General features: G+C 45.6%; 2 protein-coding genes across 3 annotated transcripts in view; one reads left to right on the top strand and one right to left on the bottom strand.

Moving 5' to 3' along the window:
- The window catches only part of gdpd4a (glycerophosphodiester phosphodiesterase domain containing 4a), a 74,270-nt gene that overhangs the window by 45,973 nt on the left and 844 nt on the right, over positions 1-27,453 (top strand). For both annotated transcript variants that reach the window (XM_048598022.1, XM_048598021.1), the window contains exons 8-15: positions 5,306-5,451; positions 7,331-7,413; positions 12,722-12,872; positions 13,245-13,466; positions 17,392-17,549; positions 19,426-19,573; positions 21,672-21,754; positions 25,073-25,152. In XM_048598022.1, the coding sequence (XP_048453979.1) occupies positions 5,306-5,451; positions 7,331-7,413; positions 12,722-12,872; positions 13,245-13,466; positions 17,392-17,549; positions 19,426-19,573; positions 21,672-21,754; positions 25,073-25,152 (1,071 nt within the window). The remainder of the gene's footprint in view (positions 1-5,305; positions 5,452-7,330; positions 7,414-12,721; positions 12,873-13,244; positions 13,467-17,391; positions 17,550-19,425; positions 19,574-21,671; positions 21,755-25,072; positions 25,153-27,453) is intronic.
- The window catches only part of myo7aa (myosin VIIAa), a 232,413-nt gene continuing 212,626 nt past the window's right edge, over positions 7,667-27,453 (bottom strand). The window contains exon 51 of the mRNA XM_048598018.1: positions 7,667-7,897. Within this exon, the coding sequence (XP_048453975.1) occupies positions 7,848-7,897 (50 nt within the window). The 3' untranslated portion in view covers positions 7,667-7,847. The remainder of the gene's footprint in view (positions 7,898-27,453) is intronic.

Here is a 27,453-nt window from a genome sequence, read left to right as displayed (position 1 = left end):
TCTTTATTTAGTCCCCTCCTCATTCCCCCCTCCATATCTTCACTTAGTCCCCTCCACATTCCCCCCCCTACCTCTTTGATTGAATGATCCTGCCTTCACCAGTCTCTGGGGAAAAGAATTCCAAAGACCCATGACCTTCTGAGAGAAACAAAATCCCCTTTCTCCATCTAAAATGGGTAACCTCTTCATTTTGGAACAGTGACGCCTTGTTCTAGATTCTCTCAGAACAGGCAACAGCTACCCTCAGGATCTTATATGTTTAAATTAAATTGTCTCTTAACCTTCTAAGCATCAGTGGATTTGTTTTTAAAAAGAGATCATTCACAGGGTGTGGGCCTCACTGGCTAGGTCAGTATTTACTCCCTGTACCTAACAGGGAGGTGATGGCCTAGTGGTATTATTGCTGGACTGTTAATCCAGAGACCCAGATAACATTCTGGGGACCCGGGTTTGAATCCTGCCGTGGTAGATGGTGGAATTTGAATTCAGTAAATATCTGGAATTAATGTGGTTGACTCTTAACTGCCCTCTGGGCAATTAGGGATGGGCAATAAATGCTGCCTGACCAGCAACTCCCTTATCCTGTGAATGACTAAAGGGGGGAAAAAAAAACTGAAGCTAGGAGTCAGTCATATTGCTGTGGGTCTGGAGTCACATGTAGGCCAGACCAGGTAAGGATGGCAGTTTCCTTCCCTAAAGGACATTAGTGAACCAGATGGCTATTTCCCCCAACAATTAACAACAGTCTCATGGTCATCTTTAAACTTCTAATTTCAAATTTTTATTGAATCTGCCATGGTGGGATTCAAATGCAGGTCCCAGAACATTACCTGAATTTCTGGATTAATAGTCTAATCATAGTACCACTAGGCTATCTTCTTAACCTAGCCTGTGTAACCTTTCCTCGTCAGAGAACATGCCCATTCCAGATATCTGTCTGATATCATTCCAGATATCTAATAAGCCTTCTCTGAACAGCTTCCAACATATTTACACCTTTCCTTAAACAAGGAATAATAACAATGTCGAATACTTAGGTGGCATGCATTTAAGGTGAGGCGAGGAAAGTTCAAAGGCGATGTGAGGGGCACATTTTTTTAGACAGACAGTGGTAGGTGCCTCAACACGCTGCCAGGGATAGTGCTAGAGACAGATACGATAGGGGCTTTTAAAAGGGCTTTTAGATAAACAAGGAATGGAGGGATATGGACCATAGGCAGGCAGAAGGGATTAGTTTAATTTGGCAACATGTAGCACAATATTATGGGCCTAAGAGCCTGTTCCTGTGCTGTACTGTTCTAATTTCTATATTCTAAGGAGATCAATACTGTACACAGTCCTCTAGATGTGGTTGAAACGTAGTTCACATTCACACTGAAATGGATTAGCACACCTGTGACTTTGCCACCACCACAAATGTTTTAATGTAGTAGCAGGAAACTGTGGCATAATCCAGTGGCCCAGGCTAATCCTCTGGGAGACTGGGTTCAGTTTCCACCACAGCAGTTAGTGGAATTCAAATTCAGTTAATAATATAACATAAAGCTAGTTTCACAATAATGACCGAAATTGTTCTCGGTTGTTGTAAAAACCCATCTAGTTCATTAATATCCTTTAGGGAAGGAAATCTACCATCCTCACCTGGTCAGGCTTACGTGTGACTCCAGACTCTCAGCACTTTTAATTGCCCTCAGAAATGGCCAGAACAAGACACTCAGTGCATGGAGCAATTAGAGATGGGAAACGACAGCCTTGCTCACATCCCATTGAAAAATATAACAATACTTTAGTGGTATTGTAATCCAGTTGAGACATTAAGCAAAGACCCTCTCAAGTCAATCTGATGGAGTGGATGTTAATGTTACTTTAGCCCTTCTGGAAGGCGAGTTGTTCTGGCTGGAATTCTTTCACAATCACCACTCTGCCCACTTCAAAGCAAATTACTATCTGTGAAGTGTTATGAGACATTTCTATGAGATGTGATGATGCACTTGACAAATGTGAATGTATTCTTCTTAATGCACCTCTCTCTATGTAACAGTGCTACTGATTTGTGAACTAAGGGTTTCATGTGGGTGTTTGTGAGACACATGAAACAGTACGAGGACAATTGTGCCGTTATTAAGTAAGGTCTGTAGGCAGGAAGTGCATGGTCTACTCAAAAGGTTTTGACATCTCCTTACTTCATGAGAAACTGCCAGCAGTTTTCTGTTGGAGTACAAACTCTGAGTGTCAAAGAAATGAAAGTTATCCTTAAAGGTGACAGAACCAGTTGTGAAGGTTTGAAAGATGTATGGTTACTGCAGTTTCGTGGATACAGTGTCCAGTTCAAAATTGACGGTCCAAGTTTATAAATCAATTCTCCAGTTTTTGAGGCAATGTTGCCACCAATTCTGCACCGCACACTTTAGGAAGGATTTCAAGGTCTTAGGGAAGATATAGAGGGCAGTTGCTGGAATGGGACCAGGGAGGTGGGACTTCAGTGATGTAGAAAGAGTTGTAAGGAGCATATCTTTTTATTTTTGTGCTTTCTTTAAACTGTGGACTGAAATTCAAAAGAATTCTGGTCTCCCTGCTGTAGGAAAAATGTCGTTAAACTTGAAAGGGTGCAGAAGAGATTTACAAGGATGTTGCCAGGGCTAGAGGGTTTGAGCTATAGGGAAAGGCTGAATAGGCTGGGGTTATCTTTCCTGGAGCATTGGAGGCTGAGAGGTGACTTTGTAGAAGTTTATAAAATCATGAGGGGCATGGATAGGGTGAATAGCCAAGGTCTTTTCCCCAGGGTACGGGAGTCCAAAACTAGAGGGCATGGATTTAAGGTGAGAGGGGAAAGATTTAAAAGGGACCTGAGGGCCAACTTTTTCATGTAAAGGGTGGTGTGTGTATGGAATGAACTGCCAGAGGAAATGGTGGAGGGTTGTAATATTACATCATTGAAAAGGCATCTGGATGGGTATATGAATAGGTAAGATTTAGAGGGATATGGGCCAAATTTTGGCAAATGTGACTAGATTAGTTTAGGATATCTGGTCAGCATGGACAAGTTGGACCAAAGGGTCTGTTTTTGTGCTGTACATCTCCATGACTCTATAACAATTCAAAATCCAGGGATTTGCAAGGAAGCCTGCATGTGTTGAAAGTAACGCATTTGTTACCTTTTGTGAACCCTGTTTGTGTAGCTGTTGGTTCCAGTAATGTGCAGACGAACAGGAGCTGAGGGTTTGTTTATGACTGAAGCTGATTGTTGGTGGACACGGGACCAATTATCAAGACAAAGGTTTTCTACTTGACAACAACAAGATATTGGTTGTCAGGGGGGAGCTGAACAGCTTGGCCTGTGAATAGACAGAGAGAAGCTTGGCCAGACCAGAAGAGAAACCAGCAGGTCTACAGCAGCCAAGAACTCTTCCTGTCAGTTCTCTGCAGTAAACCACTTTAAACCAGAAGAAAATCAGCTTATCTTTCTTCCAGCAGAGGCTGCAAGTTGTGACTTTGAACTGGATAAGTCAGAGACCTTTTATAAGTGAACCAGCCAGCCTGTACCTTTTGCAAACCAGTAGAAGCATTCAGAAGAAAAGGAAGGTTGGGGAGAAATCTTTAGATCAGCAAGAGCCAAACCAACAGAGTTTGTGGACATAGGGAAAACTGGGAAAGCAGTTTTGTAATCTCTGCCCATGCTTCTTATGTTGTGTATGTGTGTGTCTGCACGAGAGTGAGTGTGTGCACGTGCGTGTGTGCATGTGCACATGCGTTTCTGCGCGTATGTGTGTGTCTGTGTGTATGTTTATGGAGGTGGGTGTTTAGAAAGGGTTTAGAGTTTTAATTTGTACAGTTCCATTTATTCAGTTTGTTTATTTGTAGCTAATAGTCTGCAATAAATAAGAGATTTTTTTTGTTCAGCACAGAAACCCAGTTTGTGTTTTTTTTTGAATCAGAGATAGTAGGAACTGCAGATGCTGGAGAATCCGAGACAACAAGGTGCAGGGCTGGATGAACACAGCAGGCCAAGCAGCATCATAGGAGCAGAGAGCAGAGAGGCCCCAAGAAGACTTTGGCCCCAAGAAGACTTTCCACATCAAGCAGATGTTCACCTGCACATCTGCCAATGTGGTATACTGCATCCGCTGTACCCGGTGTGGCTTCCTCTACATCGGGGAAACCAAGCGGAGACTCGGGGACCGCTTTGCAGAACACCTACGCTCGGTTCGCAATAAACAACTGCACCTCCCAGTCGCAAACCATTTCAACTCCCCCTCCCATTCCTCAGACGACATGTCCATCCTGGGCCTCCTGCAGTGCCACAACGATGCCACCCGAAGGTTGCAGGAACAGCAACTCATATTCCGCTTGGGAACCCTGCAGCCCAATGGTATCAATGTGGATTTCACAAGTTTCAAAATCTCCCCTCCCCCTACCGCATCCCAAAACCAGTCCAGCTCGTCTCTGCCTCCCTAACCTGTCCTTCCTCCTACCTATCCCCTCCTCCCACCTCAAGCCGCACCTCCATCTCCTACCGACCAACCTCATCCCGCCCCCTTGACCTGTCCGTCCTCCCTGGACTGACCTATCCCCTCCCTAACTCCCCACCTACACTCACCTTTACTGGCTCCATCCCCGCCTCTTCGACCTGTTTGTTTCCTCTCCACCTATCCTCTCCTCTATCCCTCTTCTATCCGCCTCCCATTCTCTCCCTATTTATTTCAGAACCCCCTTCCCCTCCCCCTTTTCTGATGAAGGGTCTAGGCCTGAAATGTCAGCCTCTCTGCTCCTATGATGCTGCTTGGCCTGCTGTGTTCATCCAGCCCTGCACTCTGTGTTTTTTTTTTATTAACCCAGATCGAAAATCAGTTTGTTTGGGGATTTTACATATTTCTCTTAAAAACTTTGTTTTGTGCCAACTCTGGAAATAGCTGAGCTTGTTTTCCCTCGCACTGCCCCCATCAACATGACAGAGTGGAGAAACTGGATTGTTCTCCTCAGAGCGGTGAAGGTTGAGTGAAGATGTTCCAAATTGTCAAAGTTCATGATAGAATAAGGAGAAACTTGCTTGAGCAACAGGAGTGATTGGTAACCGGAGGATATATTGAAGGGAGTTGGTGAAAGAACCAGGTGGAGGTGTGAGGAGGAATGGTTTTAGGTTGTGGCATGTGGAACGTGTCACCTGAAAAGCTGGTGGAAACAGATTAATAGTTTTCAAAAAGGAATCAGATGGGCTGATGCCCCTCCCTTGCTGTGCTGTGCATGTTGGAGAGTTCAAGCCAAGAGCTGTTTGGTTGCCAACTCAATATCTATTTTTGTATTTCAGTTCCCAGAGCCATCATTTTGGGTCTATATTCTGCTGTTCTCCTTTTCCTCTACCTGGTGCCACTCGGTATGTATTCTCCCTGCATCAAAGAGAAGGGGACCCTGGGGCCAAAACCAGCTATTATTGGACACAGAGGAGCACCAATGGTACGTCACCCTTTGATTGAGTCTCTCCCTACTCTTAGCAACCTCTTAGAGCTGCCCAACAAGGTATCAGTGGCTAACACTACTGCTACTGAGGCGAAATGGTTTGAGCTTGAATACCACTCTTGATGTTTGAACTCACAAGGCGGGCTCTATGGAGAGATGGTGGTAGAGTGGCCAAGTCGTTGGAATAGTAACTCAGCTGTAATGCTGTCAGGGGCATGGGTTCAAGTCCCATTACGGTCAACGTTTAGACTCAATGAATAAAATCTGGAATTGAAAACTAGTCTTGATGATGTGTTTATCGATCCATTGTCAATTGTCACGAAAGTCCACCTGTTCACTAATGCCTCTGCAGGGAAGGAAATCTGCTGCTCTCACTTCCTCTGCCAATATGTAACCCCAGACCCACTGGAACGTGGTTGGTTCTTAATCACTTTCTGAAATGGCCCTCACAAGCCACTCTGTTCAAGGGCAATTAGGGATGGATAAGAAATGCTGGCTTTGTCAATGACACCTGATGCCAAGCTGAGGGGCCACTGCAGCGACAAAATGTTGTCCATGGGCAGGGCTTTAAACTGAGGCTCTTTACCACCTTCTCGGGTGGACAAGATAGTGAGCCTAGTATGGGGTGGGCACGATGGCTCAGTGGTTAGCATTGCTGCCTCACAGCACCAGGGACCCAGGTTCAATTCCACCCTTGGAATTGTGGAGTTTGCACATTCTCCCCGTGTCTGCGTGGGTTTCCTGCGGGTGCTCTGGTTTCCTCCCACAGTCCAAAGATGTGCAGGTGAGGTGGATTGGCCGTGGGGAAATGTGGGGAAATGTGAGGAAATGTGGGGATATGGGTCTGGGTAGGATGCTTTTCAGAAGGTCGGTGTGGACTGAATGGCCTGCTTCCACACTGTCTATGATAATACCACCATTTGAAGGTGAGCAGATGAGTTTGCCCTGATTGTTCTGGTTAAAGCATGTCAGCTCAGGCAACATCCCAGAAACTGTGTACTATTTGTGGGAGCTTGCTGTGCTCAAAATGTTTGCCCAGCTTCTCACAACAGACTAACCTTGAAAAGTCCTTTATCGACTGTTGTGTGTTTGGAACAACCTAAGCCACTGTGTGGAAATTTCAGTGCTTTTTAATGTTACCTGTACCGATAAAAGTTGCAAATTTGCCAATGTGAAAAAGTTTCACCTTTGCAGTGAGCTGATCAGCTGGGAGTTTTCAGGAGCCAGACAGGAAGAATTAAGAATCAGGGCTTTGAGAGGCACAGTGTTAACCCAACATTGGGATGGTTTGTCAAAGTCTCCAGGCTCACTAAGAGACCTCCATTCACCTTCTGTCTGCCTCCTTCCCGATCTCCTGATATTGGTGCCTTTGGCTGTAGGAGCTGGTGTTAACTAGACCACCCCACACCTCTACAGCCAATGACCACACCTCCCCATGACCCACCCAGCCACTGAACTTCCCAACCAACGCCCCTCTGAGCTTTGGAAATAATGACAGGAGGGTTGAGACCCGTAGGAAGAGCAGCTGTTCATTAACTCAGACAGTGCAATGAAATGGTAATGGCATCCAGAGAGGGCTGGAGACACATAACCAGGCGTAGCAAGGACATGAAGGTCCCAGAATAATATCCCATGCATGAGGGGATCTGTGCCTGCCTCAAGTTAACCAGAATTCCGACACAACCTGACCGAGAGACCTCCCCGTTCCCAATGTGACTCAGCATGGATTGAGATTTTGAGCTCTCACATTGCGGAACCCCTGATCTAATGGTGTTCTGTGCTCAGAAATGAAACCTCAGTGTGACAGAGAGCTCAGCGCCTTTGTGTGAGCATGAAAGTGCAACAACATCAATTTCTCCTTTTTACCATTTAACAGTTAGCACCAGAAAACACATTGATGTCATTTGAGAAGACGATAGAACATGGAGCAGATGGTCTAGAGACTGATGTCACCATTAGGTAAGGTGTTGCTCTAGTTGTCCCTATCGTCTAAAAGTCATCCAACGAGCTGCCACGTTGCTGGAATTCTCAAACAAGGAAATGATGCTGTACCGATAGAGTACAGAAGTCATTGGCAGCTTCAGCATGTTTTAAAATGTATTTATTTTGTAAGGGAGCTTTTTATGATATTCATTCAGGGGACATGAGCATCTCAGTTTGGTTCAGCATTTATTGCCCGTCTCTAGTTGCCCCTTTGAGAAGGTGGTGGTGAGCTGCCCTCTTGAACCGCTGCAGTCCATGTGCTGTAGGTAGACCCATAATGCCATTAGGGATGGAGTTCCAGGGTTTTGAACCAGTGATACCGAATCACAAAATTATCACGATGCAGAATTCAACCCATCACGCTTGTTCTATTACCCAATACCAATCTCCTGCCTTATCCCTGCACATCATTACTGTCCAAATAACCATCCAATGCCTCTCTTCAATGCCTCAGTCGAACCTGTGGGGAAGAGTTAAGGGAGAGTTCATTTTAAGTCAGTTAAAGGATTTAATCAAGAGAATTGATTTCTTCCAGCGATCAGAGTTAAGAGCAGAAGGTGGCATACTTTAGGCTGGATTTATACAGTCTCTGTGCTTGTATAAGTCTGAACTCCCTATTTTCTGCATACAAATTGACGTTTTCCCATCATCAGTTCTGAGGAAGGGTCACCGGACCCGAAACGTTAATTCTGTTTTTTCTTCACAGACCTGCTGGTCTTTTCCAGCAACTTCTGTTTTTGTTCCTGATTTATATCATCCACAGTTCTTTTGGTTTTTATAAGTCAATTCTTGATCATTTGGGGAAAAGGCAAGGAAAGTGAATGTGACGAATGTCGGATCAGACATGATCCTATTGAATGGTGGAGCAGGCTCAAGGGGCCGAATGGCCTACTCCCGTTCTTATTTCTTTCTGGTCTTATTTTACAACCCTGTGCTGGTTGCTTTGAAGGTGGGATTGGGTGAGGTTGGGGTTTGAGTGTAAATACAGCAGCCTGTCTGCCACCTTCTCACTCACCCTGGTCTGATTCTCATTCTACAGGGGGCAGTAGAGGTGTGGGCCAGCTCATCCTGGGACCTATTAAAGACCCTGACCCTAATAGCAACCTGCCCCTCTGCTATTTTGTTTGTGGCAATGGGCAGTCCAGACCAAGTGAGTAGCTCAGGAGCTGGTATTGGGGGTTGGGGGTGGGCGCGGTCATTGGGTATCCTATTTTGGGGAAGAGGGAGTACAAGAGGCATTACCCACATTAACTGCCCCAACCAGTCTTTGGGTAAGCATGGGGGCAAAGGGGTATCGGGAAGGTGGAGTAATCAGATCAGCCGGGATTTTTATTGAATGGCGGGCGGACAAGGCTGAAGGGTCCGTCCCTGCTATACCATTAGATCATCCATCACTGTTCCATTCACCCACTTTGGTTCACCCTATTCCTTCCCTTATTGAATGGTGGAGCAGGCTCGAAGGGCCTATTCCTGCTCCTATTTTCTATGTTTCTATTAAAAGTAGTTGTGTCCTGAGCATCAATGTTTACAAAGAACTGGGTCAAAACTGTACAAACCAGTCTCATTGATTGAAGAACCACTACAGCAGTTGGAGTAGGCATGCACGTACAGGATGTTAGGAGCAGCAGTAGGCCATTCAGCCCTCAAATCTGCTCCGCCATTCATTTCGATCATGGCTGATCATCTATCTCAGTGCCACTTTCCTACACCATCACGAGTTCCTTTGAAATTCAAGAGGCATTCCCCCCTCCAGCTACCCACCCCCAAATAGTCCTAACGTCTGTCCTCTCCTTGAGCTTCTGATTTCTGTGCCTTTAGGACATGGTTCCCCACGCCCATTGCTGGGGTGTCCTGCCAGACCCTACCTGTGCCCCAGATTTAACATCACCTCTTCTTTGGGGAATGGCTGTAGTTCCTGTGATGGCCACCACTCAAGCCTGGCGCCACTGGTACAGAGATGCCATACAATTACATCATCTGGCAGCTCTCGGTGGCTCAGCGGTTAGGACTGCTGCCTCACAGCATTAGGGACCCAGGTTCAATTCCAGCCTCAGGCAACTGTCTGTGTGGAGTTTGCACATTCTCCCTGTGTTTGCGTAGTTCCCCCTGGGTGCTCTGGTTTCCTGCCACAGTCCAAAGATGTGCAGGCTAGGTGGGTTGGCCGTATGAAATTGCTCATAGTGTTCAGGGATGTGTAGATTATAGGGGGATGGGTCTGGGTCTGGGTGGGATGCTCTGAGGGTCAGTGTGGACTTGTTGGGCTGAAGGGCTTGTTTCCACACTGTAGGGATTCTATCTTGACATCCTCATATGATGTGGTGAAGTCTTGCCCTGGGCTAACTAATGCCCCCATCAGGTGTAATAGGGCAGGGGGAACAGTGGCTTGGTGATGGGTGGGCCTCTGGACTGACTGACCTGTTAGGTGGGAAAGTGAGAGATACGTTGCCCAGCTCATTAAGATTAACAGTAGGACTTACAGCAATGGCGCCAGGAAGCCCTTTGTCACAGGAAAGGGGAAGTCTGAAACTCCCTGACAAATTGATTGATATCTTCAAAACTGACATTGACTGCCTTTTGCCTGTAAGGGAATACTCCAACTGCTGTATTGGTTCTTCAATCGATGAGACTGGTTTGTACAGTTTTGACCCAGTTCCTTGTAAACATTGATGCTCAGGAGACAACTACTTTTAATAGAAACATAGAAAATAGGAGCAGGAACAGGCCATTCAGCCCTTCGAGATAGTAGGAACTGCAGATGCTGGAGAATCCGAGACAACAAGGTTCATCAGAAGGGTCTAGGCCCGAAACGTCAGCCTTTCTGCTCCTATGATGCTGCTTGGCCTGCTGTGTTCATCCAGCTCTGCACCTTGTTGTTTCAGCCCTTCGAGCCTGCTCCACCATTCAGTATGATCACTGCTGATCATCCAGCTCAGTCCCTTGTTCTTGCTTTCTCCCACACACTTTGATTCCTTTCACCATAAGAACTTTATCAAACTCCTTCTTGGAAACATGTTTTAGCCTCAACTGCTTTCTGTGGCTGAGAATTCCGCAGGCTCACCACTCTCTGGGTGAGGAAATTTCCCCTCATCTCAGTCCTTCCTCATATCCTTAGACTGTGATTCCTGGATTCCCCAGTCTCTGGCCCCAGTTTGTGTCACTGTTCGAGGAGGCCAGGTATGGTGTGTGGTTATGGCTGGCGGATAAGGATGTGTACCTCTGACAGAGGTGGGTTGCTGGGGTGGTAGGGAGAAACACTCTTCATACTAAGTCCCCCTTGACCTGGGTGTGATTAACGCTGATCCAGACTGCCCAGAATAGGGAACCGTTCGATTCCAGCAGCATTAGGAAGGCTTGAAAAGTCTGTGCTATGGAGATGGCATTTTCAGTTGCAGAAGACCGGGAATGTAGTCCAGCTTTCTCAACGTACAAAGGGAGGCAGGAAAGCAAGTTGTGAAGGGGATATAAAGAGCCTACAGCAGGAAATAGATGGGTGAAGAGAGTGGGCAAAAAAAAATGCAAACAGAGGTGTAATGTGGGAAAAAGAGAGATTTTCCATTTTGACAGGAAGATGAGAAAAGCAGAATATTATTTTAATGGAGAAAGCCCACGGAATAAGGCAGTACAAATGGATCTGGGCATGCTTGTACATGAATCATGATATGTTAGCACGCAGATAAAGCAAGTAATGAAAACGGGCAATGGAATGTTGGCCTTTATTTTAAGGGGACATGTACGGAAGTAGGGAACTCTCTCTGTAGCTGTAGAGGGCATTGGTGAGAGCATACTTCGAGTGTTGACTAAAGTTTTGGGTCTCAACCTCGATTCTTTGGAATTCTGTCAGTGAAGCTTGTACCATTAAATACATTGAAGGCCGAGTGAGACAGAGTTTTGATGTACAAGGAAGTGGAGGCCTACGGAATTGGGGCAGGCAGGGAAGAAGGCTGAGGGGGGAGGAAATTACTGCAGGTGCTGGAGTCTGTACTGACAGCAAAAGATGCTGGCGATCACAGCAGGTCAGGCAGCATCTATGGAGAGAGAATGAGCTAACGTTTCGAGTCTAAGTGACTCCTCATCAGAGCTGACGTGACTTTTATTTTCAAGGCTGAGGGAAGATCTGATTAAAGTTGAACAAACCTTTCTGAGTTGCATGGACACAGTAGATAGGGAGAAATAGTAGATAGGTGAGGCAATAGCACAGTGGTATTATTGTTAGACCTATTAATCCAGCGGACACCCCCCACCTCACGCCCCTCCCCCCCACCCTGCCAAAAATTTGGATTCATTAAAAATGTGGAATGAAGTTTAATGATGACCATGAAACCTGTTTCAAATCTCAGGGGATGGGGTTGCTGAACTCATCTGGTTCACTAATGTCCTTTAGGGAAGGAAACTCCATCCTTACCTGGTCTGGCCTACATGTGACTCCAGACCCACAGCAATGTGGTTCACTCTTAACTGCCCTCTGGGCAATAAATGCTGAACTTGTGCATGAATTAAAAAAAGGTTCCCCTCAGGAGATCGGTCAATAACCAGGGAGCACAGTTTTGAGGATAGGAAAAAAATTTCGCCCAGAGGGTTTTGGATATCTGTAATTTACTGCCTAAAAGGGAGGGAAAGACAGCAACCCTCCCGACATTTACAAACTATTTATTTGAAATGCCATAGCAGAGAAAACTATGGGCCTGGTGTTGGAAAATGGGATTAAAATGGATGAATATTTGGTCTCTGTCAGAGACATGATGGGCTGAAGGTCCTCTTTCATGCTGTAATGACTCTATGACTCTCTGAAACCATGGCACGGTTGCTCGGTGGTTAGCACTGCTGCCTCACAGTGCCAGGGACCTGGGTTCGATTCTAGCCTTGGGTGACTTCTGTGTGGAGTTTGCACATTCTCCCTGTATCTGTGTGGGTTTCCTCCCGCCGTCCAAAGATCTGTAGGTTAGATGGATTGGCCGTGCCAATGATGTGCAGGCGGGGTGGATTAGACATGGGAAATGCAGGGTTATTGGGATAATGTGGGTCTGGGTGGGATGCTCTTTGGAGGGTTGGTGTGGACTTGATGGGCTGAATCTATGATTCTTTGTGCCACAATCTGATCAGTTGCAAGTTGAGATGCTTGCTTGCTTATTTCAATGGATAGAAACAATTGCATGGGGACTGCTGAATGGCAAGGCAATTTTGACGGGCTGAATGGCCTGCTCTTGTTTCTTATGATGTCATGATAATCCCACGTCTCCAGTTCTAAGGTGATTCCTGAGGTGCAATGTTTCTCATTGTTTAACAGTTGGGATGGAGTGCCGTTCCTCATGCACGACCAAACGCTGAGAAGGACCACCAACATTGAAGAGGTGTTTCCAAGCAACAAGACCAAGAATGCGGCCTCCTTTATTTGGAATGAACTGGCAGAACTGAATGCAGGGAAATGGTTTCTCCAGGTGGGGCACACAGCAGGGGTGAGAGGTCAACGTGTACAGAAATGGTAACCAAGGGGGCGAATTTCCCTCTTGTCTGGTTGATGTCGGGTCTTTAGCATGTTGCTATAAATATAACAGAAATGTTGAAACTCAGTGGAAGCAGATCCACAGAACTTAAGGGCAGTGCATTTACCACTGGGTAAATGATTGCCACCTATTAATGGGAGCAGGGAGATAGTCAAGAGTTGATACTGGTTGTGTAGAAATGATCAGGGTGTATTAAGGGCCGGGGCGAAACAACGTGTGTTTTAAAAAAAAAAGGTTGTTTTGTTTGTATTTCACCCTGTCCCACAATGCCCCCATTTCTAATGGCCTCTTCCTTTCCCTGAACAGGACAACCCTTTCGGAACGAAACATTTGTTGTCACGTGAGGACAGGGAGAAGGCCAACAGGCAGTCAATCTGTCAGCTCAGTGAACTCCTCAAGCTGGCTGCTACCCATGGGAAATCGGTCATCTTTGACCTGTTCAGGCCCCCCCACAAGCACCCGTACCGAAACAGCTTCATACACCAGACTGTCACCACCATCCAGAGGTCTGGGATCAACGAGAGCTTGGTAATGACCTTTCACTCACTTGGCTTTCCATAACTTTAATTTGGATAAATGTGAGGTACTGCATTTCGGTAAAAACAAACAAGGGCAGGACTTATACAATTAAAAGTAGGCCTTGGGTAGTGTTGTAGAACAGAGAGACCCAGGCCTTCAGGTACATCATTCTTTGAAGTTTGCATCACATATAGATTGGGTGGTTAAGAAGGTGTTTAGCACGCTTTCCTTCATTGCTCAGACCTTTGAGTATAGGTGTTGGGATGTTATGTTGACATTATACAGGACATTGGTGAGGCCTCTTCTGGAATACTGTGTCCAATTCTGGTCAGTCTGTTAGCGGAACGATATTATTCAGCTGGACAGGGTGCAGAAAGGATTTACCAGGGAATGGAGGGGTTCAGTTACAAGGAGAGGCTGGATAGTCTGGGACTTTTTTCACTGGACCATAGGAAGTTGAGAGTTGACTATATAGAAGTTAATAAAATAATGAGGGGCCAAGATAAGGTGAATGTCAGGTGTCTTTTCCCTAGGGTGGGGGAGTTCAAGTCTAGGGGTTATATTTTTAAGGTGAGAGGAGAGAAATTTTAAAAAGACATGAGGGGCAACTTCTTTACACAGACAGTGGTTCGTGTGTGGAATGAACTTCCTGAGGAAATGGTGGATGTGGGTACAGTTACAAAGTTTGAAAGACATTTAGATAAGTACATGAACAGATAGGTTTGGAGGGATATGGGTCAAGCACAAGTAAGTGGGACTGGTTTAGTTTGGGATTAAGGTTGGCATGGACTGGTTGGACCTTAGCGTCTGTGCTTTCTGTGCTGTATGACTCTATGACTTGAGGATTTCTGTTACTTCATCGCTGGAGGATTGACAGAAATGTTTGAAACCTTGAAGAAATTCACCCCATTATTTGTATAGATGTTGGCTTCACTCTTTCAAATGGTCATCTCTGTTCGCATTCTTTCTCTTTCATCCCTTTCTCACTCTCTTTCCTTTCGACATCCTCCTCCTTGTTTCAGCTGTAAGCTCTGGGCAGTGCTGAGTGAAAACCCCACTGTGTGGGGTGATATTTAATAGTTGAGGTGCTCCCTGCTCATTGAGAAGGCATAAATGATTTCTGAGCTCCCTTCCCCCTCCCCCATTTCCGAAGAAGGGTCCTGACCCGAAACATCAGCTTTCCTGCTCCTCTGATGCTGCCTGGCCTGCTGTGTTCCTCCAGATCCACACTGTTATCTCTGACTCCAGCATCATCAGTCCTTACTATCTCTGAGTGAGTTATAACCTCACTGTGAAGCCTCTTCTAGGGATGCCTACCTTGAAAAAATTATCCTCCTCTCTCCGGAAAGACCTCAGTGGACCTCTATTTATTTCTGAGCTCTCTTGCTCCTCCCCCATTTCTGAAGAAGGGTCCCGACCCGAAACGTCAGCTTTCCTGCTCCTCTGATGCTGCCTGGCCTGCTTTGTTCCTGCAGCATTGGCAGTTCTTACTATCTCTGAATGATTCCTTGTGACTCCTTGAGTAAGGACGTAGGAGGCTTCTGTGTTTCCATTTTCAACCAACATACACATATAAGATTGCTCTTTCTTCGGATGAGGGTGTCATTGACAAAGTCAGTAATTGTCGCCTGTCTGTAAGTGTCTATAAACTGAGATCTTGCTGGACCATTTCAGAGGGCAGTTAAAAGTCAACCACATTGCTGTGGGTCTGGAGTCACGTGTAGACTACACCAGGTAAGGACAGAAGATTTCCTTCCCTAAAGGATGGTTTTCTTTTAATGACAATTGATGCTAGTTTTCCATTTCTGAGACTAGCATTCAAATGCGGAATTTAATTTCAACAAGTCATTGCTGTAGGATTTGAATTCATGCCCGGAACTTTAATCTGTGGTTTAACGTTACCAGCGACATTACCATTTTGCCAGCATGGTCCCCAGGCCAGTTTAGCCTGTACGGTCCCTTGAGACATCTCTTGCCAATCAATATTTCAAGGCCAATTCCCCACTGACATAGAAAATAGGAACAGGAGTAGGCCATTTGGCTCTTGGAGCCTGCTCCACCATTCACTATGATCATGGCTGATCATCCATCTCAGTACCCTGCGCCTGCCTTCTTTCTATATGCTTTTGATCTCTTTAGCCCTAAGAACCATAATGAACTGCTTCTTGAAAACATTCAATGTTTTGGCCTCAACCGCTTTCTGTCACAGAGAACTCCACAGTCTCACCACTCTCTGGGTGAAGAAATTTATAAGATAGAGGGGCAGAAATGAGACCATTCAGCCCATCAAGTCTGCTCCACCATTCAATCATAGCTGATGAGTCTCTCAACCCATTCTCCTGCCTTCTCCCCATAACCTTTCATCCCCATAACAATCAAGAACCTATCTATCTCTGCCTTTAATATACTCAATGACCTGGCTTCCACAGCAAGTTCACAATGTTTTGTTAAAGATAGAATCCCCACTGTGTGGAAGCTGGCTGTTCAGCCCATGGAGTCCATATTGACCCCCTGAAAAACATCCCACCCAGAACCCTATCCCCCCCATCCCTGTAAACCTGCATTTCCCACAGCTAACCCATCCAGCCTGCACATCCTTGGACATTACAGGCAATTTAGCATGGCCAATCCACCTAACCTGCACATCTTTGGAATGTGGGAGCAAATGAATAATCTGACAAAACCCAAACAGACACGGGGAGAATGTGCAAACTCCACACCGACAGTCACCCGAGGGTGGGATAGAACCCAAGTCCTTGTCCCTGTGATGCAGCAGTGCTAACCATTGAGCTATTGTGGAGATCACTGGACGCCTTAGCATCTTGGTATGTATCCTGTCAGGGCTCTTTGAACCTGATATTTTTCAATAGTTACCTCTCATTCCTTTAATCCCAGAGAATATGATCCTGATCTACTCAATAACCTTTCAAAAAGCCCCAAATCTTGCCTTTACACCCAGCCTCAGTCTGCCTGCAATCCATCATCAGTGCCAGATTATCTAACCCACATTTCTGAAGAAGGGTCCTGACCCGAAACGTCAGCTTTCCTGTTCCTCTGATGCTGCCTGGCCTGCTGTGTTCCTCCAGCTCCACACTGTGTTATCAATAAACAGTGGAGAGGTCTCTTATGGTGCAGTGGTGATGTTCTGACCTCTGGGTTAGAGTATCTTGGTTCGAAGATATGTTGTAACAGGTTGATTAAAAGTAACTTTTTGTAAATAGAAATTGCTGGAGAAGCTCAAGAGGTTCCAGTGACACCTGTGGAGAGAGAAAATAGAGTTAACGTATTAAGGTCAGGGACCTTTCTTCAGGACTGGAGAGAGGTGGAAAAGAGATGGGTTTTATGGTGTTCTCATCCAGGCAAGTGGGGAGTATTCCATCATACTCCTGACCTTGTAGGTGGAGGACAGGCTCTGGGGAGTCGGGAGGTAAGTTACTCATCGCAGTATTCCTAGCTCTTGTAGCAACTGTATTTAGTCCAGTTGAGTTTCTGTTCAGTGATAGCCTGCTCCACCATTCAAGATGATCATGTCCGATCATCCAACCCAGTCCCTGTTCCTGCTTGCTCCCCCCTACTCTTTGACCCTTTAGCCCTAAGAACAATATCTAACTCCTTCTTAAAAACATTTTTAGCCTCTATTGCTTTCTGTGGCAGAATTCCACAGGCTCCCCACTCTCTGGGTGAAGAAATGTCTCCTCATCTCAGTCCTAAATGGTCTACCCCGTATCGTTAGGTAGTGAGCCCTGCCCAGTCATTGGGAACATCCTTCCTACATTTAACCTTGTCTAGTCCTGTTAGAATTTTATTGGTTTCTATGAGATCCTATAGATCATTTTTCTAAACTCCAGTGACCTAACTGTGGCTGTGGTGGAGAAATGGCCACACCTTTAGATGGGGTTAAAGGTCACAGAATATTTCCTATCTTTCGTTGCAGGTTCTCTGGCTGCCCAACGCTATGAGATCATTTGTGCAGCAGATGATGCCTGGATTTGTGCATATTCACGGGGGAAAGAAGCCCATCAAAGAGTTACAGGAGGACAAAATTGACGAACTTAACATACGCTACAGTGAGATTTCCAGCCAAGAGATCAGGTCAGTAACAACTTATACTCTTATCACATCCCTTAATGAGGCAAAATGCCCTGAAATGTATCACAGCAGCAGCTCAGGGATGGGCAGTAAATGATGGACTGGCTAATGACATCCACATCCCATGGAAGATTTGAAAATAGATTGACGTGGAACTATTGACATGAGAGATTTGTATTTCCGTAGCAACGTTTCCTGCTTCAGTTCACAGCCAATGAAATACTTTTGTAGTGTGCTCACTGTTGTGATTGAGATAAGGCAGCCGATTTAAACACAATAAACTCCCATAAACTGCAATATAATTGTGACCAGATAGTCTCTCTCAGTGATGTAGTTCAGGAGGAAGTGTTGGCTGGAAAATTGGGATCAAATCTCTGAATTTAAATGGAACCTACAACCTTCTGACTCTAATATCAGATGTTCCCTGAAGATTGCACAATGTCCTGCACTATTTCTAACTCCTCAGATACTGAAGCAGTCCATGTCCAAATGCAATAACATCTGGATGAAATCTAGGCTTGGCCTGACAAATGGTAAGTAACATTTGTGCCACACAAATGTCAAGTAATGAACATCACCAATAAGAGACAATCTAACCATCACCCCTTGACATTCAATGGTGTTACCATCACTGAATCCCCGACTATCAACATCCTAGGGGTTCCACTGACCAGAAACTGAACTGGACTAGCCATATAAATATAATGGCTGCAAGAGCAGGTCAGAAGCTGGGTCTACTGCAATGAGTAACTCACCTCCTGACTACCCAAAGCCTGTCCAGGTACAAGTCAGGAGCGTGATGGAATACTCCCCACTTGCCTGGATGAGTGCAGCTCCAACAACACTCAAGAAGCTTGACACCATCCAGGACAAAGCAGCCTGCTTGACTGGCACCACATCCACAAGCATCCACTCCCTCCACCACCGACACTCAGTAGCAGGAGTGTGTACTGTCCACAAGATGCACTGCAGAAATTCACCAAGATTCCTTAGACAGCACCTTCCAAGCCCATGACCACATCCATCCAGAAGGACATGGGCAGCAGAAACACCATTCCCTGCAAGTTCCCCTCCAAGCCACTTACCATCCTGAGTTAAAAATATATCGCCGTTCCTTTACTGCCGCTGGGTCAAAATCCTGGAATTCCCTCCCTAACAGCATTGTGGGTCAACCCACAGCAGCTGGACTGCAGCGGTTCAAGAAGGCAGCTCACCCCCACCTTCTCAACGGGCAACTAGGGATGGGTAAAAATGCTGGCCCAGTGAGTGATACCCACATCCCCTGAGTGAATAAGAAATAAAATTTTGTACCATTTTATGTGACATAAATTGGGAGCTTGCAGCAGGAGAGATGGGAAGACCTATGTTACCTCTTCCAGAGTCTGGTTTTGGGGCTTCTTGAATTGATGTTTTTATGGTGAATGCTCACAGGCAACAGAGAAAAGCGACTTTCTATCCTTCATTCTTGGTTGTGTTTGAAACTGTCTTCTCATAACAAAACTACCTCTTTCTTATAACTTAACCAGTTGAATACAAAAAGCAAATGCAAAACAGTAAAACTATTTTCATGCAGCGGATGGTTATGGTGTAGAATGGGCTGCCTGTAAATGTGGTGGAGGCAGGTTCAATTCAGGCGTTCAAGGGGGCCATTGGATGGTTTAAATAGAAATGTGTTGGGTTCCAGTGAAATTGCAAGAGGTGGGTGCTAAGTCAAAGTGCTCAGGGAACCAGTGCAGATGTGATGGGCTGAATGGCCTCCTTCTATCCTGTGACGATTCTGTGACTCGACAGGATTCGGTGCTTTATTTCTGCAAGTGGAGATCGTTTTTTTAAGCAAAAGGAAATTATTTTTTGACTAATGTCTTTCCCTCAAACGCAGAATGTATGCAGCTGCCAACATCAGCACAAACCTCTATGTCGTGAGCGAATTGTGGCTCTTTTCTTTGGTATGGTGCTCCGGTGCCCATTCCGTCATCACCAACGCTCCTCAGCAGCTGAAGGAACTCCACTGGCCCTGGTTTCTAATGGTAGGTCACCCCTCTGCCACAAAATGTTTTTGGAATACTGCATTCAATTCTGGCCTCCCTGCTATAAGAAAGATATTAAACTCGAAAGGGTATCGAAAAGATTTACAAGGATGTTGCCAGGGTTGGAAGGTTTGGGCTTTAGGGAGAGGCTGAATAGGCTGTGACTATTTTCTCTGGAGTGTAGGAGGCTGAGGGGTGACCTTATATAGTTTTATAAAAGCATAAGGGGCCTGGACAGGGTAAGTACGATAGGAGGGTCCAAAACTAGAGGGCATAGAACATAGAACATGGAACAGTACAGCACAGTACAGGCCCTTCGGCCCACGATGTTGTGCCGAACCTTTACCCTAAACCTAAGGCCTATAGGTTTAAGGTGAGAGGGGTAAGATTTATTGGGGACCTAAGGGGCAACTTTGTCACGCAGAGGGTGGTGAGTGTATGGTTTGAGCTGCCAGAGGAAGTGGTGGAGTCAGGGACAATAATAACATTTAAAAGGCAACTGGATGAGTACAGGCAGTTCTCCTATAACTCCATAGTTGCGTTCTTGTGTGACCTTGCACTGTAGAAAATAGCACCATAGAAAGTTGCATTATAGGGAAATTACTATACTAAATCACTACACTATACAGTAGAAAGGTTGTTTTATCCAAACAGCGTCCACTATTCATCAATCACATTACAGCCAATTCGCGTTATAGTAGAAATATCTGTACACGAATAGGATGGGTTTCGAGGGATATGGCCAAATTTTGGCAAATTGGACTGGATTAATTTAGGATATGTGGTCGGCATGGATGAATTGGACCAAAAGGTCTGTTTCCGTGCTGTACAACTCTATGACTCTATAATTCCTGGCTTTCCCCCTCGGAATAATTTCCCCCTCTTCCTGCCAAATTATTGTGAGTGAATGCCTGTTCATCCACCAATCCCATGGCCACAGTGGGACACGCCAAGTGTAAATCTTTATGGTTGAGTGAGGATTGTTGGAGAGTTTACCGAGAGAAGCCAGGTGAATGGATTCTGAATAGAAACCAGCCATGATCTAACTGAAGGGTAAAATGGGTTAGATGGGCTGAATGACACTTGAGGGGTTGAATGTTCTCCTTTCATTTCTCTGTCCTGAAAATGACACTAGAGTCTGAGCAGCAATCTCTGCAGGGAAGTGGTGAATTACATGCCCTCCAAATACCTGGGGAGCTAGAAGTGACCTACATAGCTACCCTTCCCTACAAACAGAAGGGATATGTTCAGGTTTTGCCCCTTTTTGAAGGTTACCTGGAAAATTGCGGAGCTGATAGTTTCCCATTACCTCAGTCGATAAGAAGGGCCTAGTCTATCAGTGAGCACCCTTCGTTTTTGTAATCTAGATTGTTGTGACCTTTTCAAATTTGGCATTCTTGCATTTGTCCTGATGAGCCCAAGATGAGGAACGGTTGGAATATTTGCTCTTTTTGGCAACGTTTGCATCTTTTGTAACTCTTTAATGCAATCAGGGTCACTCTGTCAACAACTTCTACGATCTTAACACCGCAAATTAAATCCTTCACTGTCGCTGGGTCAAAATCCTGGAATTCCCTCCCTAACAGCATTGTGGGTCAAGCTACAGCAGGAAGACTGCAGCGGTTCAAGAAGGCAGCTCACCACCACCTTCTCAAGGGGCAACTAGGGATGGGCAAGAAATGCTGGCCAGTCAGTGACACCCACATCCCATGAACTAACATTAAAAAGTTCTGAGGAAGGGTCACCGGACCCGAAACATTAACTCTGATTTTTACTTCGCTGTTGCTGCCAGATCTGCTGAGCTTTTCCAGCAACTTCTGTTTTTAGTCCTGATTTACAGCATCCGCAATTCTTTCGGTTTTTATTAAAAATAATCACTCCATAATCTCCTACATTCCACTGTATACAAGCCTACTCTGATGTTTGCAGTCATGATCATTTAACTCTATTTGTGCTGGTATTATTCTGATCAATCATTAATGTACCTCCGTCATTTTACTACATACTTCTGACATGTGGTTCCTGGAACTGAATTTACCCAAGGACTTTACTGATCATCTTTACTGACTTTACTGTTCATTTCTATTGTTCCATCCAGACCCCTTCTCAGTACAGAACGATGTGGATTTCAGCAGATGTTGTATCAATCGCATTGATCCTAATAATATTCACCTTCAATTGGTAAGTGTATACTGAGCTCAGTGAGCTGGATGGCTGGTTTGCGATGTAGAGTGATGCCAACAGCGTGGGTTCAGTTCCTGCACTAGCTGAGGATACTATGGCAGGCTCTCCCCTCACCCGTGACCCTCAGGTTAAACCACCAACTGAGCAGGACAATGGCACTGTTGTGGTTGGTTGGCTCGCCGAGCTGGTTCGTTGATTTTCCGCAAACGTTTTGTTACCGTGCTGGGTAACATCATCAGTGCAGCCTCCGATGAAGCGCCATTGTGTTTTCCAGCCTGTTATTTAAACTCTGGAGTCGGTTGAGCTGGATTACCTCACTTCCGGTTTTCCTTCGCAGTGGAGTGTATATGGGGTCGAGTTCCAAGTGTTTGTTGATGGCTTTCTTCGTGGAGTACCAGGCTTCTAGGAATTCCCGTGCTTGTCTCTGCTTTGTTTGTCCCAGGATCCTGGTGTTGTGCAAGATGTTGTCCAATGGCACTGTTAACTTTATACGCTGAATTTATTTAACGTGTTAGAATAGCACAGCACAGGGCCTTTTGGCTGTACTGAACATGATGCCATTCTAAACTAAACCCTTCACAAAGTCTGTATCAGAGATAGTAAGAACTGCCGATGCTAGAGTCAGAGATAACACAGTGTGGAGCTGGAGGAACACAAAAAAATTTTTCTGAAGAAGGGTCCAGACCCAAAACGTCAGTTTTCCTGCTCCTCTGATGCTGCCTGGTCTGCTGCGTTCCTCCAGCTCCACACTGTGTTATCACGTAGCCTGTATCCCTCTGTTTGATTTGATTTGATTTATTACTGTCATATGTATCATGGTACAGTGAACAGTGTTGTCTTAAGTGCTTAACAGGTAGATTGTACTACACAAGCACATCAGGGTAACAGAACAGAGTGTAGGATACAGTGTTACAACTGCCAGGAAGGTGCAGAGAGAGATCAACGTTAACAGTAACGAGGTCCATTCAAAGTCTGATAACAGCAGGGAAGAAGCTGTTTTTGAATCTGTTCGTACGTGTATCCAAACTTTTATATCTTCTGGCTGAAGGAAGAGGGTGGAAGACAGTATAACTGGCGGGGGAGGGAGTCTGTGCATGAGTCTGTCTAAATGTCTCTTCAAAGTTGCTATTGTGTCTGCTTCTACCACCCTCCCTGGTAGCTACGTTCCAGGAATTTTTCACCCACTACGTGAAAAATTTGCCCTTGCACCTCTCCTTTAAACTTTCCCCCATCACTTTAAGCCTATGCCGTCTCATATTCGACATTTCCACCCTGGGAAAAAGATTCTGACCAATCAGCCTATCCATGCCTCTCATAATTTTATATATAGTACTTCTATGATACAGTCCTAGAGTCATAGAGATGTACAGCACGGAAACAGACCCTTCGGTCCAACTTGTTCATGCTGACCAGATATCTTAAATAAATCTAGTCCCATTTGCCAGCATTTGGTCCATATCCCTCTAAACCCTTCCTATTCATATATCCATCCAGATGCCTTTTAAATGTTGTAACTGTACCAGCCTCCACCGTTTCCTCTGGCAGCTCATTCCATACACGCACCACTCTCTATGTGAAAAAGTTGCCCTTTAGGCCCCTTTTAAATCTTTCCCCTCTCAACTTAAACTGATGCCCTCTAGTTTTGGACTCCCCTACCATGGGGAAAAAGATCTTGACTATCTATGCCCCTCATGATTTTATAAACTTCTATAAGGTCGGCTCTCAGCCTCTGATGCACTAGTGAAAACAATCCAAGTTTATCCAACTTCTCCTTATAGCTAATACACTCCAATCCAGGCAATATCCTGGTAAACATCCTCTTTCACATGCTCCTGTTACTTTCAGGGAATGGATTGGGCTACTAAGGTTGCCTTTAGTGACCATTCTGCATTTAAGAGTAAAGAAACAAACGTTTCCAATAGCCCCCTTCAAGGCACTCCCAGAGCACAGCAAGATCCCAAAGGCACAGTGTGACAATGACAAGATCCCTGTGCAGGTACCTGAGAGGGCCTTTGTCCGACAGGATTCTGTCCTCAAATCCCTAGAATAGTTTTGGGAACCACAACATTCCGACCCTGAGGGCAAGCTGCAATGAGCAGGTGTACATACGTGAACACACAAACTAGGAGCAGGAACAGACCATTTGGCCTCTCTACCCTACACCATCATTCGGTAAAATCATGGCTGACGTGATTGTACTACATTCACGCCTGGCCCCCCCAATAACCTTGCCCCACCCCCAAGCCTGCTCATCAGGACTTTAATTTATTCATTCTTGGGATGAGGGCATCATTGGCTAGGCCAGCATCCCTAATCGCCCAGAGGGCAGTTAAGAGTGAGCCACATTACTCTGTGTCTGGACTCAGGGGAGGCGATGGCCTAGTGGTTTTATCGCTAGACCATTAATCCAGAGACCCAGGTAATGTTCTGGGGACCCAGGTTTGAATCCCGCTGATTGTGGCAGATTGTGGAGTTCGAATTCAATAAAATATCTGGAATTAAGAATCTAATGATGACCATGAATCAATTGTCGATTGTCGGAAAAACCCACCTGGTTTACTAATGTCCTTGAGGGAAGGAAACTGCCATCCTTACCTGGTCTGGCTTAAATGTGACTCCAGACCCACAGCAATGTGTTTGACTCTCAACTGTGCTCTGGGCAATTAGGGATGGACAATAAATGCTGCCTAGCCAGTGACGCCCTCACCCCATTAATGAATAAAGAAAAAAAAACTCAAAAAGGACATTTGTGAACCAGATGGGTTTTTCCCAACAATCAACAATGGTTTCATGGTTCCAGATTTTTATTGAATTCAAATTCTACCATCTGCCGTGGTGGGATTTGAACCCGGGTCCCTAGAACATTGCCTGGGGTAATGATGCTCGACTCAAAGACAGTAAAAGGTGATGGTATACCAGTGACTTATTGCCTGCTGCTTTTTCCCTCCCTTTGGCTGTTGTGGGATCTTGCTGTACACAAGTTGGCTGCCACATTTCCTACATTACAACAGGGACTGAGAGTTGAAGGGTACTTCATGAGTGCTTACAATATGACTCAAATTCCTCACTCCTCTGCTGGGACTTGAACCCAGGCCTCCAGGCTCAGAGGTAGAGACACTACAACTGTGCCACGAAAGCCCTCAGCTCTTTGCAGCTGGAGGATAACAGGTCACCCTGGCTAGATCCTCAGCGAACGCGTTAAGTGCAGAGGTAGCTATCAACGGGTTTTGGAATACTCAGTTGTAAATTTCTTCCGATTCTAAACGGAACCAGCTTTTCTTGGAGTACAATTTCAGTTTTTTTTGTTTTACTCAGGTGGAGAGAAAACGGATTGCCATGCTTTCCAACTGAGAGAAGTGGCAGTGATAACCTGGTTTACAGCAAGTTCCAAACAGGTCTGTACCAAAAACAACACTGGACATTTCTTCAGTGCCTTCAAATGTGATAAAATTGAAGTAAAAAAATCTGACAAAATGGAAGCAGTTAACACGAGTGACCAAAGGTTAGTTAAACCGGTAGGGATTTTAAGGAGGATTTGCCGTCATGGGACGTGGATGTCTCTGGCTGGGCCAGCTCTTATTGCCTATCCCTAGTTGCCCTTGAGAAGGTGGTGGGGAGCTGCCTTCTTGAACTGCTGCAGACCACCTCCTGTGGGTTGACCCACAACATGTTTGGGAAGGGAACTCCTGGGTTTTTGGCCCAGCAGGGAGATGGGTAGACAGGTTCAAGGAGAAAATTCTGCAGATTAAGGACAAGGCAACTGGAGTGAAAAACAGTAGGATTCTCAAGAGGCTAAAACTAGAGTACAGCAGCAATTGCTGAGGGTTTTCAGGATCAGAGGTACTACAGAGACACAATTGAGCCCTTAGAGCGATATGAAAAACGGCAGAACAATTTTCAAATTGCTCACTGCTGGAACATTTCAGTCGGTCAGTCACCACTGCAAAGGTGTGGAAAAGGACCTTTGTGGAAGAGGAGGGAAGTTGGAAGAAATGTCTTTACTATAACAATAACTTACATTTAGATGACATTTTCAATGTAGTGAAGCATCTTAGGATGTTTCGTAGGCATATTGGAGTGGTATAATGGTTCACACTGCTGCATCACAGCACCAGTAACTTGGGTTTGATTCCACCCTAAGATAACTGTGTGGAGTTTGCATGTTCTCCCCGTGTCTGTTTGGGTTTCCTCCGGGTGCTCCGGTTTCCTCCCACAGTCCAAAGATGTGCAGGGTAGGTGGATTGGCCATGGCAAATCGTCCATGATGTGCTGGCTAGCCACAGGAAATGCAGGACAATAGGTAGTGGGGGAGTGGTGGATCTGGGTGGGATGCTCTTAGGAGGGTCGGTGTGGACCTGATGGGCTAAATGGCCTGCTTACACACTGTAGGGATTCTATGCAACAAAATAGTGCGTTGCTATGCCACTTGAAAAGGATATGAGGTTAGACTATCAAAAACCTACTCAGAGAACTCGGTTTAAGGAACATGTTAAAAGGAGAAAAGAGAGGTGTAGGAAGGGGATGGCAGAGTTCAAAGCTCAGACAGCTGTAGATAGAGCCGCCAACACTAGAGCTGTTAAACTCAAGACTCCATAAGAGGCCGGAATTAGATTGCAATGTGTGGGGTTGGAGGAGACTACAGAAGTAAGGAGGGAGTGAAGATATCGGAAACAAAAGGAGAATTTTAAAGACATTTCTTGACGGGTAGCCAGCATAGGTCAGTGAACATAGGGATGATGGGAGAACAGGGGCTTGGTGCGAGTTGAGGGTCAGGGAGGTGTGTTGGATAACATTAAGTTCATGGAGCAGTTGGTTAGGTTTAAGCGTTTAGAGCCTAGGAGACCAGACAGGAGTACATCAAAATAGTCAGGATTTAAGAGGTAATAGAATCACGCATGAGAACATCAGCAGCCGATGAGCTGAGATGGAGCAAACATGGGTGTTGTGATGGAGCTGGAGGTAGGAGGTCCAAGCCATGGTATAAATGGGGTCTGAAGATCACCTCAGGATCTTGGAATCAAACAGACAGTGTAGTGAGAATTTGGAACTTGTCAAGTAGCAACAGAGGGAAATAGTAGAAGGAACATTTAAAGGGACCTCAATATAGGAGAAGAGTCTGGAGAGTTAATACCATTAGCCTAGATACAGAAGGATGAGAACAGGCTAGACTGAAGTATAATTGCCAGAATGGACTGGTTGGGCCGAACGGTCTGTTTCCGTGCTGTATCTCTAACAGAGCAGGATGGTTGAGTTACTGAGCCAATCAATTCCTTTCATAGGGAGAACTTTGGAATGGACAAGAGTTTTGAGAAATAGTGACTCCTGTCCTCAAGCGCACAGCTTAAGTGCAGCCCATGTGATGGCCTTAGCTAATCGATACACACAGAGAGACCACAGGAATAAAGAAGATAATTGGCAGAGGGACGTGAAGAGGAAATTGTTCATGTGCTTTTGCAAAACACTCATGCAGCAACGAAGATTGGCTGACAGTGGCTACAGGGGTCACCGAGTTGTTTGGGTCAGGAGGCTTTGAGAGTTTGGTCAAAAGTTAGCGGGTTGATCATCAACCAGCTCGCCCACGATATGGCACCAGCCATAGCCATCCAACTCTGAGGTGGATCTTGAACCTGGAGCTCTCTGGTCTAGAAGTAGGCACAGTACCCACTGTCCAACAAGACTTCCAGGCCCGTGTGGAG

This window comes from Rhincodon typus, chromosome 6 (assembly GCF_021869965.1).
Source record: "Rhincodon typus isolate 14 chromosome 6, sRhiTyp1.1, whole genome shotgun sequence".
Taxonomy (NCBI): domain Eukaryota; kingdom Metazoa; phylum Chordata; class Chondrichthyes; order Orectolobiformes; family Rhincodontidae; genus Rhincodon; species Rhincodon typus.
Note: the sequence above shows the minus strand (reverse complement) of the source record. Positions and strands in the feature narration are given on the sequence as shown.